Source organism: Panthera uncia, chromosome B1 (genome assembly GCF_023721935.1).
Source record: "Panthera uncia isolate 11264 chromosome B1, Puncia_PCG_1.0, whole genome shotgun sequence".
Taxonomy (NCBI): Eukaryota; Metazoa; Chordata; class Mammalia; order Carnivora; family Felidae; genus Panthera; species Panthera uncia.
Window position 1 is genome coordinate 39,375,656 of NC_064811.1, and position 13,949 is coordinate 39,389,604.

Below are 13,949 nucleotides of genomic sequence, written 5' to 3' on the forward strand. Positions count from 1 at the left end.
AAATATAATATGTACATATATTCTCCATAGCCCCTTTGTTATGTAAAATCTCGTAACCTAGCATTTAATGTTAAATTCCAAAAATTAAGTGAGCAAAAAACTTAAGTGTATGTGTGTGTGTATATATATATATGTATATATACACACACACATACATATACTAAAACTTGAAGAATAATAGTAAAGTAGTTTAATTTTTAAAACCTGCCAACATTTCAGTGACAAAAATCAATTCTGCTTTCATTTTAACTTTTGGCAATTATTCAATACAATCAGACAAGTAGCATAATGCATAAACTGCAATAGAATTAAAAAAATAAGGCAATTTCTTAGTTTGAGTTAGCCCTAAAGCAGTGCCTGAATAAAGAACTGGTATGCAGCAATGAGGGGACAAGGTGGGGAAGAGGAAATGCTAATAAATAGTAAATTGTTGAGCTGATTAGCACTAAGGGCCAAAGTTCATTCCTGTTAGGGACCCTGTGGAGAACCATGTAAAACACATCTCAATTCCCAGGCCCCAACCCCTAGCAGAGAGGATGTTGGGACATTCATCCACCAATTAATTCCATGTGGAAGAATGTTGCCCCTAGGGGCATTAACTCCCCTGTGCTTGTGCACAATGCCTGTGTACTACCTGAGTCAGTTCCCAAGAAGAAAGGACTAAGGTTAAAAAAAATAAATCTACATACACAGCAAGTGTTTAAGGTGGGACTATAACCACATGCGGAAAAACTATTCACCCACCGCACTTAAGATCAGAGTAAGTCACCAGATGTGACACCAAAGGCACATGCCATCTATATCTATCCTATCCAATGCATGTTAAATTTCTGATTCACTCTACACAACCAACTCAATTGATCTGGCCTGATTTTCTGTGTCTAGGCAATGCTGCTGTAACAGCAGATTAATCTGAATTTAAACAGAGTCTACCACATTCAGTCATTACTTCCTCTTAACTGCTTCTTTAATGCCCTTTTAATTTATGCCCTTATTTATTTACGGATAACTTCACCATTAGACCATAGCAACACCTCTATGTCCATGAGTTTTATCTGAGTCCATCTCTCCCCAATGACCCTAGCCATTTTCTACAGTGTCTTCAACACAAGAGAAGCTCACTCCAGGCTCTACTTCCTTGAAGGCAGGGACCATATCTACCTTTTTTTTTTAACCCTGCTGAAAGTAGTGAAACATAGTGCATTTTAACATTTTAGTACTCGTGGGAATCTCTAAAGTACAGATGCTATGCTTTATCAAACGGAGATGTACATTAAAACTGAAGATACTTGCTTCACTTATTAAGAGTGCTAAAAATACGGGATGCTCATTTAGAGGTAATTTTTTCAAATTCAGATTCACAAAATGAAAATCAATTCATAAACAAAAATCACAAATGAAGCGTTTTTTAACAAAAATAAGCAAAAGAATAATAATAAATAAAATGAAATAAGAAATAACTATAAATGCAAAATAAGATATTTTGGGAAGATACATTAATATAGGTAAAGAGAAAAACTTACTGCTTGGTTTCTCTTCACTGAAGCAATACAAATTAAGCAAGTCATGGCCCCTGCTTGGAAAGCTTCATGTACGTACTGTTTGGTTCTCTCTAATTCACGCATATCTCCATCTTGAAATTTAAAAATTGAAAACTTCATGTTAACATCTGAAAATAACACAAACTCACTAATAGCATCACATTGAGGACTGAAGCCATATCAATTGCTTGAAATACAGTTGAAAAGTGAGAAGTTAAAAAAAAAAAAAAAAAGCAACCAATGAGCTGCCAAAAGGTCACAAAGTGCATGCATTAAATCTTACGTACTTGATTTAAAAACAGTACATCCGCCCTCTCAGAACATACTTGCTTTTACTGCTATTACCGTCCTTAGCAAATTTGGTGGGGGCAGAGCCATAGGCAAGAGCTCCAAGATGTCAAGTAACTAAGGAAAAGCATACCTAAAAGCAAAGTGAAAGAAGCTGGAAAGCCAAAGCTCAGCAGAGCCATTTAGCCTAAATATAAGTGTGTGTGCTGACACACAATATATTCTTAATAAAACGTGTTAAATGAAGTGATCCCAAGGTCGTTACACTATGATAACCTCATTTCATTAAATTATGTTCACAACTTTACTTAAAAGGGGAACATGAACTTCTTAGAAAATACTACCAAACTGTATTTTCTGTAAGCAATTATTGAGCATTTATTTGATAGGCACTATACTATTTGTATTTTAGTGGGATTAAATGAGCTATTTTTATCTTCATTTTACAGATGAGAAAACTGATGTGAGAACAATTAAGTAACTTCAGTCTGACTAAAAGTGAGCCTTACTTGACCACTATGCTATGCTGCCTCAAAAGGTTACTACAAGAGATCCAAGAAGTAACAGGCTGAAAAACTACCTCAAAGCATACGATCTTTAATAATCTGAGTCCCTTTAGTGTAAGAGAAATAAAACTACATGCCCTTGGTACAATAGATTCCTCAATAGAGGTTGACTGAATCTCGAAGAAAAGCAGACAAATAGCATAAACTATCACGGCAATACAATGGTTCAAACCAAAACTTAAGTCACCAAAGAGAAAAGTCAAATAAAAAGGACATGTGGCTAATTCTTTACTTTCTGAAATCACCCAAGTAAACACAGCACTTTACAAAAACTTGCTCTACCTTGCTAACTTGCTCTATAAACAAATATAATTTAGAATATTAAACAAAATACACATAAATTCACTCCCATAACTATATTATAAAATTATTAAAGACAATTGCTTTATTTTAAGTAAACATTGAAGTTTAAAGAGTATCCTTAAAGGCAGACTTTAATGATCATATTCTGTGAGCTTCCTTTGCTTTTCAACATAGTTGGCTTTAACAAATGGACAGCTGACCCCTGAACAACCATGCAGTCAAAAATCTGGGTATATAGCTTGTGACTCCCTAGAACTTAACTGCTAGTAGCCAACTGCTGACCAGAAGCCTTACTGATAACATAATCAATTAACACATATTTCATATGTTGTGTATGTATTACATGCTGTATTCTCAAGTTAGAAAATAGGAAATGTTATTAACAAAATCATAAGGAAGAGAAAATGCATTTATAATACTGTACATAAATTTATTTTTAAAAACAACACAAATAAGTGGACCCACAGCTCAAGCCCATGTTGTTCAAGGGTCAACTGTAAAACATTTTATTATTTTTTTTAATGTTTGTTTATTTTTGAGAGAGCAAGCAAGCACGCGCCCACAAGTGGAGAAGGGCAGAGAGAGGGAGACACAGAATCCAAAGCAGACTTCAGGCTCTGAGCTGTCAGCGCAGAGCCCGATGCAGGGCTTGAACCCACAAACCGCGAGATCATGACCTGAGCTGAAGTCAGACGCTCAACCGAATGAGCCACCCAGGCGCCCCAACTGTAAAACATTTTAAATTTCACAGCTCACATATAAAACAGAATTTGAGAACATGATGGAACAGGTTTTAACAAAATAAAGTCCAACCTTATATTTATAAAATTTATTTAAGATTTCTTTGAAAAGTGTATTGAAGTTTGGCTGTGGGATTAGGTATACTGTCCAAGATGTCATAGTGGATAGCCTGGCATTTGAAGTCATGCATTTTAAAAAGATCACTCTGGCAACAGAAGAAAGAGGAGTTTAAGGAGGCCAAGACCAGAAGCCTCAAGTACCAGTTAAGAGGCAGTTGAAGCAGATAAGGCAAAAAATGACTTTCAACAACTTACCTGTTTGTCTGTTTTCTCATCTTTAAAACAGTAATGATAGCAATAGAATCTATCTCATAGAGTTATACAGATTTAATCCATATTAAACAGCTGTAGGGGACTGAATTAGGCAATTACGGCACGTGGGGAGAAAAAGGGTGGAGTTGAGAAATATAGGAAGTAAAACTCAGCAGGGCTTGGTGACAATTAGATCGTGCTGCTTTTAAACGCCAACATTCATGTCAACATTCAAAGGAAAGGGTGCTGTGTTTGATGAGATGTCTGACATGGGCAGAGGGGAGGAATGGTACTGGATGAAACACACTCATGTTATGTCTATGCCATCACTGTGCCCAGATTTCTGGCTTGGGTGAAAAAATTCTGGTGCTGAAGTAAACAAAACAAGAGAAGAAATAAGTTATCTTTCAACAGATGTTCAGTATGTCCATGGGTCAACAAGATAGATACATCCATCGGGAAGGTGACCATGCAACTCTGAAATTTGAGAGAAGCATCATGAAAATACAAAAGTGGGACTCAGACAAAAAGAATGAACTTCTTTGGCAAAGTTCTGCCATTTAATTCACTAAAGTGAGATGGGAAACACCTCATTACTCTAACATTTATTGTTCTTAAATCAAGTAGTAAGATTTCCCTCCTTTGATATAGGTAGAGAACACAAAGGAACAAGAATCAAAATATTTATGGATTTGACAAAAAACAATGTAAGAAAAATTGCCTTAACACTTTAAGACGAAAGCCAGACCAAAAATTAGTAACTTTACATAAAAAATGTTTTTTCAACACTACAAAGAAATACTGAGTTAAAGTACTGAATTTTCTATTTAAAATAAAACTTCTCTCTATCTAGACTATTTTAAGTAAGGTCTTCTTAAGGCAGGAAACTTCTTAAGGTTGCTTCCTATAATGTCCTCCAGAAGAAAGAAACTTACTAAACTCAAATTACCTCTTCATCAACTAACCTGGCTGAGCCAGTTGATAAAGGTCACACTTTATCAACCTACAGTGGCTGAGCCAGACTTTAAAGAAGCTTCCTGATCTCAATTCTTTAGCAGATAGGGTAAAATCTACCTGACAATATGTGCCCTCATGATGCCATCAGAACATTCAGGCAACTAACTAATGTTGATAACACATGCAAGCATCTTTCCAATAATGTCTTTAAGTATAAAATGTTAAAACACTTAAATTTAAAAGAACCTGTTTTTATGCTTAGTACCAAATCCTTCACAGCAGCACACACAGCACACACAGGCCCTCTTCTCTCATAAACAAATGTGGTATTAAGAGTAACCCAGGGGGTGCCTGGGCAGCTCAGTTGGTTAAACTTCTGACTGTTTTTTTCTTTTTTTAAAAATGTTTTTATTTATTTTTGAGAGACAGAGAGAAGAGCAAGAGAGCACGTGAGCAGGGGAAGGGCAGAGAGAGAGGGAAACAGAGGATCGAAACGGGCTCTGTGCTGACAGCAGAGAGCCCGATGCAGGACTTGAACTTAAGCTTCCAAATCTTGATTTTGGCTCAGGTCATCTCACAATTCATGGGACTGAGCCCTAAGACGGGCTCGGCACTGACAGCACAGAGTCTGCTGGGGATTCTCAATCTCTCTCTCTCTCTCTCTGTCCCTCCTCCATTTGTGGTCCCTCTCAAACTAAACAAACATTTTTTTTTTTTAAAGAGGGTAAACCAGATACATACAACATTTAATGTGACTGTACACATCAAATATAAGAAGACTTAGCTCTAAAAAAAGTATAAAATCAATTTTTTAAGATATAAAGGAATAAAGTGAAGAAATGAAATTGACTTCGAAACACATTTAACACAATGAAAAACAGAAAAATGAAGAACAGATTTAAGGGAATAAAGTACTCCAGCCCAACCAAATCATAACTGGGGACAACTTGATCCCATGCATTTCAGAGAACTTTGACATCCCCCTCCAGAATCTAATGAACTGCCAATTACACATACAGGAGAACTTCTAAGCCTATAAGGGACACTGCCATTCTATTTGCTCTATGGAAAGATTAGTGTTCTAGAACATGTAACTCAAATAATAAAATGCACAAAATGATACAAAATGCTCATTCTTAAAATGCAACAACTGGGGTGCCTGGGTGGCTCAGTCGGTTGAGCGGCCGACTTCGGCTCAGGTCATGATCGCTCAGTCTGTGGGTTCGAGCCCCGCGTCGGGCTCTGTGCTGACAGCTCAGAGTCTGGAGCCTGTTTCAGATTCTGTGTCTCCCTCTCTCTGACCCTCCCCTGTTCATTGCTCTGTCTCTCCCTGTCTCAAAAATAAAGAAAACGTTAAAAAAAAAAAAAAAATTTAAATGCAACAACTATTCCATATAGACTAGTTTTTTGAAAGTCAGAAATATAGAGTGCTTGGATGGCTCAGTGTTGAGCCTCTGACTTCGGCTCAGGTCATGATCTCACAGCGCCTGAATTCGAGCCCCGCATGGGGCTCTGTGCTGACAGCTCATAGCCTAGAGCCTGCTTTGGATTCTGCGTCTCCCCCTCTGCCTGCCCCTCCCGAACTCATACTCTGTGTGTCTCTCTCTCTCTAAAATAAAAATTAAAAACATTTTTTTAACGTATAAACATCAGAAATATATTTTCATTGATGCCAAAAAAGTCAATTTAGGGTGAACTAAGACAGCGACAGAGTACCCTAGGCTCGTCTCTTCCCTCAAACGTGACTGGATACTATCAAATCTTCTAAATACCCCAGAAATCAACCTGAAGACTGACAAAACAAATTCCATAATTAAAGGGAAAGAAGAAGCCGCACTAAAGAATAGGCAGTGCGGAGACATGGTTTAGGGGAGAAACGGATCACAAGTACTAAGGAGGGGATGGAGCCCTGGTCCCAGAGAAAGTCAAGAGAGAGGAGCACATAGCAGAATGCACTAGAACTGTCCCCAAAACCACTGGCTGGGAAAACGAGAAGGGCTGATCTTCATGAGTTCTTGTAACCAGTAGGGATTAAACACTAGAGTTTTAAAGGTCATAGGGCTTGGCTGGCACAGAGCCCTGACAGCACTGCACTGTTCTCGGAGAGAAGGCAGGCAAACGGCTTGGGGTCAGGCAGCATGGAAACAGTGATCTGAAAAACACCTGGGGCACACAAGGAGGAGATTATTCACTCCTCCTGGAGTATATTCCTGAGAGGCAGTGTTCAGAGATGTCTCCCTAGGGACAAAGGAGCCAGCTCGTGCCATTTCCCTCCCCCACCCCCTAGTATAAACACAGAGCCACCTGTGGTAAAGCAGCGCAGCACCAACACTGACTGCCTAACCTGCTTATACAAAGTCCCACACCCTTGTGCTCTGGCAGGACTGCAGGCAAGCTTGCTTCAGTCCTAGCACAGCAGGCTCCTTCCCCAGAAGACCAGAAGAAACCCCGCCCATACTACATCTCCTAACCAGAGTTCTCAGAGCGTCAGTCTAGTGCAAGTAGTATCAGATCTCACTTAACAAGCAGGCCAGAGCACACCTAGTTAAAACTTGCCACATTCTGGCTAAGGTCCAAACACTGTCCACTGCAGGCAAGGACAGCCTCTGTAGATGACTGGCCTGAAGAATAGAGCAAGCAAAACACAATAGCAGGGTGCAGGCGGCACACACCAGAGACACTCCCTGAGGTACCAGGCCCTGGACACTTACATGACCTCTTCTTCATAAAGCCATTACTCTCAGAAGCAGGAAACACACAGCCTTTTCTAACACAAAGAAGAAGGCAGAGACTTAGAATGCCAAGATGTTGGAATTCATCCCAAATGAAAGAACAAGATAAAGTCACAGCCAGAGATCTAAGCAAAACAGATATGTGTAACATGCCTGATGGAGAATTTAAAGCGACAATCGTAAGGATAATCACTGGGCTTGAAAAAAGAATGGGAGACATCAGGGAGACCCTTACTGCAGGGATGAAAGAGTTAAAAAGAGAATCAGTCAGAAATTAAAAATATAATAACTGAGATTGGTAACAGGCTTAATACAATGAACACAAGGCTGGAAGAAGCAGAGCAATGAATAAATGACATAGAAGACAATATAATGGAAATAATGAAGCTGAACAAAGAGAAAAAGAAGAATTATGGATCACGAGATAAGACTGAGGGAACTCAGTGACTCCATCAGATGTAATAACATTCATATTAAAGGAGTCCCAGACGAAGAAGAGAGAGAACAGGGGGCAGAAAATTTATTTGAGGAAATCATAGCTGAAACCTTTCCTAATCTGGAGGAAAAAACACCCATCCAGATCCCGGAGGCAGAAAGAACTCCCATCAAAATCATCAAAAGCAGGCCAAATTTGCAAAATACAGTGATAAAGAAAAAATCTTAAAAGCAGGAAAAGAAGTCCTTAACTTACAAGGGAAGACCTATACGGCTAGCTGCAGATTTCTCAACTGAAACTTGGCAAGCCAGAAGGGAGTCACATGATATACTCAAAGTGCTGAATGGCAAAAATCTGCAGCCATGAATACTCTATCCAGCAAGGCTATCAGAATAGAAGGAAAAGATAAAGAGTTTCCCAGACAAACAAAAACTAAAGGAGTTCTTGACCATAAAACCAGCCCTGCAAGAAATATTAAAGAGGACTCTTTGAGTGAAAAGGAAAGACCAAAAGTGACAAAGACAAGAAAGGATCAGAGAAAATCTCCAGAAACAATGACAAAACAAATAATAAAATGGGACTAAATACATATCAATAATTACTCTGAATATAAATGGACTAAATGTGCCAATCAAAAGATACAGAGTATCAAAATGGATTAAAAAAACAAGACCCATCTATATGCTGCCTACAAGAGACTCATTTTAGACCTAAAGACACCTGCAGATTGAAAGCAAGGGGTGGAGAAACATCTATCATGCAAATAGAAATCAAAAGAAAGTCACAGTAGCAATACTTACATTGGAAAAACTACACTTTAAACCAAAGACTATAACAAGACATGAAAATGGCACTGTTTCATAATAAAAAGGACAATTCAACAAGAAGATCTACCAATTGTAAATATTTATGCACCCAACATGTGGAAGCACCCAAATATATAAAATGGTAGCAAATATAAAGGAACCCATTGATAATAATACAGTAATATTAGGGGACTTTAACATCCCACATACATCAATGAACAGATCATCTAACAGAAAATCAACAATAAAACAATGGCTTTGAATGACACACGGACCAAATGGGCTTAACAGATATATTCAGAACATTCTACCCTAAAGCAGCAGAATACACATTCTTTTCAAGTGCACTTCGGACATACTCCAGAACAGATCATATGCTAGGTCACAAATCAAGCCCCAACAAGCACAAAAAGGCTGAGATCATGCCATGCATATTTTCTGACCACAACGATAAGAAACTTGAAATCAACCACAAGAAAAAAAATCTGGAAAGACCACAGATATATGGAGGTTAAAGAACATCCTACTAAAGAATGAATGAGTCAACCAGGAAATTAAAGAAGAAATAAAGAATATATGTGGAAACAAAGGAAAATGAAAACACATTGGTCCAAAACCTTTGGGATGCAGCAAAAGTAGTGCTAAGAGGGAAGTATATAGCAATACAAGCCCACCATAAGGAAAATCTCAAATAAACAACCTAACTTTACATCTAAAGGAGCTAGAAAAAGAACAAACAAAGCCAAAAGCCAGCAAAAGACAGGAAATAAGAGAGGCTGGAGCAGAAATAAGTGATAAAAACTAAAAAAGTAATATAACAGATCAATGAAAGAAGGAGCTGGTTCCTTGAAAAAAAAAATAATAAAATTGATAAACCTCAAGCCAGACATATCAAAAAGAGAAAGGACCCAAATAAATAAAATCATAAATGAGGAGGAGAGATCTCAGCCAAAACCACAGAAATGCAAAAATTATAGCAGAATATTATGAAAAACTATATGCCGACAAATTGGACAATCTGGAAGAAATGGATAAATTCCTAGAAACATATAAACTACCAAAACTGAAACAGGAATAGAAAACTTGAACAGACAGATAACCAGCAAAGAAATTCAACGGTAATAAAAAATCTCCCAACAAACAAAAGTCCAGGGCCAGATGGCTTCACAGGCAAATTTTACCAGTATCTAATGAAGAGTTAATACCTATTCTTCTCAAACTATTTCAAAAATAGAAAAGGAAGGAAAACTTCCAAATTCATACTCTGAGATCAGCATTACTCTGATACCAAAACCAGATAAAGACTCCACTAAAAAAAAAAAACTACAGGCCAGTTATCCCTGATAAATATGGATGCAAAAACTCTCAATAAAATACTAGCAAACCAAACCCAACATTACATTAGAATCATTCACCATGACCAAGAAGAATGTATTCCTAGGCTGCAAAGGTGGTTCCATATTGCATATCAATCTATATGATACACCACATTAATAAAAGAAAGGATATGAACCATATGATCCTTTCAATAGATGCAGAAAAAACATCTGACAAAATACAACACACAACACAAAATACGATAAAAATCCTCAACAAAGTAGGTTTAGAGGGAATATACCTCAGCATAAAGGCCATATATGAAAAACTCACAGCTAAGATCATCCTCCATGGGGAAAAACTGACAGCTTTTCCTCTATGGTCAGGAACGAAACAATCTCACCATTACCATGTTATTTAACATAGTAATGGAAGTCCTAGCCACAGCAACCAGAAAACAAAAAGAAATAAAAGCCATCCAAACTGGCAAGGAAGAAGTAAAACTTTCACTCTTCACATATAAAATGATACTATATATAAAAACCTGAAAGACTCCACCAAAAAACTGCTAGAACTGATACATGAATTCATTAAAGTAACAGGATACAAAACCAACATACAGAAATCTGTTGCATTTTTATAACCAATAATGAAGCATCAAAAAGAAATCAAGGAATCAATCTCATTTACAATTGCACCAAAAACCATAATATAACTAGGAATAAACCTAACCAAAGAGGTGAAAGATCTGTACTCTGACGACTATAAAATGTTGAGGAAAGAAGTTGAAGATGACACAAAGAGTGGAAAGACATTCCATGCTCATGGATTGGAAGAACAAAAATTGTTAAAATGCCTATATTACCCAAAGCAATCTGTGCATTTAAAGCAATCCCTATCAAAATACCACCAGCATTTTTTGCAGACATTTCTGTTTTCACAAACAATCCTAAAATTTGTATGGAACCACAGAAGAACCCCAATAGCTGAAGCAACCTTGAAAAAGCAAAGCAAAGATGGAGGCATCACAATTCTGGACTTCAAGTTATATTACAAAGCTGTAGTGATCAAAACAGTATGGTCCTGGCACAAAAATAGACACATAGATCAACAGAACAGAATAGAAAATCCAGAAATGAACCCACAACTATATGGTCAATTAATCTTCAACAAAGCAGGAAAGAATATCCAATGGGAAAAAGACAGTCTCTTCACCAAATAGTGTTGGGAAAATTGGACAGCAACACCCAAAAGAATGAAACTGGACCACTTTCTCACACTATACACAAAAATGAATTCAAAATGGATTAAAGACCTAAATGTGAGACAGGAAACCATAAAAATCCTAGAGGATAAAGCAGGCAGTAACTTCTTTAACATCAGCCATAGTAACTTCCTACTAGGTATGTCTCCAGAGGCCAGGGAAACAAAAGCAAAAAATGAACCATTGGGACTTCATCAAAATAAAAAGCTTCAGCACAGCAAAGGAAACAATCGAAAAAACTAAAAGGCAATGTAGAGAATGGGAGAAGATATCTGCAAATGACATATCTGTAAAGGCCTAGTATCTAAAATAAAAAGATCTTATAAAACTCAACACCCAGAAAAAAAAAAATCCAATTAAAAAACAGGCAGAAGACAGGGTGCCTGGGTAGCTCAGTCGGTTGAGTGTCCGACTTCAGCTCAGGTCACGATCTCGCAGTCCATGAGCTCGAGTCCCATGTTGAACTCTGTACTGACAGCGCAGAGCCTGGAGCCCGCTTGAGATTCTGTGTTTCCTTCTCTCTGCCCCTCCCCCGCTTGTGCTCTCTCTCATTCTCAAAAATAAACATTAAAAATAAATAAATAAAAATAAATAAATAAAAAACAGGCAGAAGACATGAACAGACATTTCTCCAAAGACATTCAGATGGCCAACAGACACATAAAAAGATGTTCAGCATCACTTACTATCAGAGAAACACAAATCAAAATTACAATGAGATATTACCTCACGCCTGTCAGAATGGCTAAAATCAACAACACAAGAAACAACAGGTGTTGGAGAGGATGTGGAGGAAGGGAACCCCTCTTACACTGTTGGTGGGGATACAAACTGGTGCAGCCACTCTGGAAAATAGTATGGAGGTTCCACAAAAAGTTAAAAATAGAACTACCCTACGATCCAACAACTGCACTACTAGGCATTTTCCCAAAAAAAACAAAAATACTAACTCGAAGACATACATCCACCCCAGTATTTGCAGCAGCACCATCTACAATAGCCTAATTACTGAAAGAGCCCAAATGTCCATGACTGATGAATGGATAAAGAAGTTGTGGTTTATATATACAACGGGATATTACCGGGCCATAAAAATGAATGAAACCTTGCCATTTGCAATGACATGAATAGAGCCAGAGAGTATTATGCTAAGCGAAGTAAGTCAGTCAGAGGAAGACAAATACTGTATGATTTCACTCATATGTGGAATTTTCTAAACAAAACAAATGATCATAGGGGAATAAAAGTGAGAGGCAAACCAAGAAACAGACTCTTAACTACAGAGAACAAGTCGACGGTCACTAGGAGATGGATGGCGGGGACAGGCTAAATAGGTGACGGGAGTGCACGTGCTGTGATGAGTCCTGGGTTTTATGTATAAGTGCTGAGTCACTAAATTGTACACATAAAACTAGTATTACACTGTATGTTAACTGGAATTTAAATAAAAACTATAAAAAATCAAAATTTAAAAGACGATACAGCACCTGTCTGAGTAGTGTAAGTTGTAAATGTATTAGCAACTATTTTTCCCTGTTTTCCTTCAAAATCTTCATCTCCTTCTTCTTCAGAGGAAGAGCTAAAGTGTTCTTCAACAAGTTTTTTAGCTGCAGCTTGATTGGCCTTCTTGATTTCCTCAAATTTCCTTTGAGACATTAGCTCTGTTTAAAAGAAAAAAAATTAGTTTCATTTCTTCAAAACAATCTCTAAAAGCACAGATTTAAAAGTCACCCTTGGAGCATTCTGTTTTGCTTTATGCACAAAAAAAGTATTTTCAAGTTTCTTGTCATATAACTAAAGAGAATACCACCATTGGGGCATTTGGGTGGCTGAGTCAGTTGAGCAAGCCACTCTTGATTTCGGCTTAGGTCATGATCCCAGAGTCATGGGATCTAGCCCTGCATCAGGCTCCTCGCTGAGCATGGACCCTGCTTAAGATTCTCTCTCCCTCTGCCCCTCTCCCTCCAATTCACGCTCGTGCACTCTCTCTCTCAAATAAAAAATAAAATATTAAAAAAAAGAGACTACTAAAATGAAAACTTTCACTTTTGTTAAATATCCTAAATGCAGCAAATTGTTCTAGAAACAGAGTGACTAACAAATCGATTAAAAAATTATAAAGATATGATAAAAGCATCAAAAACCTGTAATCAATCCCAAAATAAGGACATTAAAAAATTAAAAATGGGATGTTTAAAAACAAATCATACACAGTAATTTTTAAGAGGTGGGAATCATGCCAACTGGGAACACATCAGAATCAGTTAAAATGGATGCTTTCTCAAACAATCCTCTTCCACACTACAGCCCAGCCTTACCTAGCCACCGAAGATTTTGCACAAACAATATTCACTGCATACCTGTTATTTTATCATCTGTTCTTAGAAAGCTCAAGGACATTTTCCCTTTATTAAAATGTGGTCACAAAATATATATATTTAACATTAATCCACCCGGATGTTGCCAATACAGAAAATGTGGTTCTTACAACAGCTTCATTCCAAAAAGAAATGTTAAATAAATTGATCAGTTCTTCCACTATTCTATCACTGACTATACTTCTCATTTTGTTACTTGGTTAAATAATAACACAAAAAGAATTAGATTACTTCATAGTGTATTCCCAACTACTTAAGGGCAAGGACCAGGGGGAATTTCTTTAAGCACTAAGTAACTATTAATAAAGT

General features: G+C 37.4%; 1 protein-coding gene across 4 annotated transcripts in view; it reads right to left on the reverse strand.

The window, feature by feature from the left end:
• Window positions 1–13,949, reverse strand: part of NFXL1 (nuclear transcription factor, X-box binding like 1) — a 72,174-nt gene that overhangs the window by 55,021 nt on the left and 3,204 nt on the right. For all 4 annotated transcript variants that reach the window (XM_049632008.1, XM_049632010.1, XM_049632011.1 and 1 more), the window contains exons 3-4: window positions 12,750–12,923; window positions 1,524–1,633 (exon numbers count right to left, since the gene is read on the reverse strand). In XM_049632008.1, coding sequence (XP_049487965.1) covers window positions 1,524–1,633; window positions 12,750–12,923 — 284 coding nt within the window. The remainder of the gene's footprint in view (window positions 1–1,523; window positions 1,634–12,749; window positions 12,924–13,949) is intronic.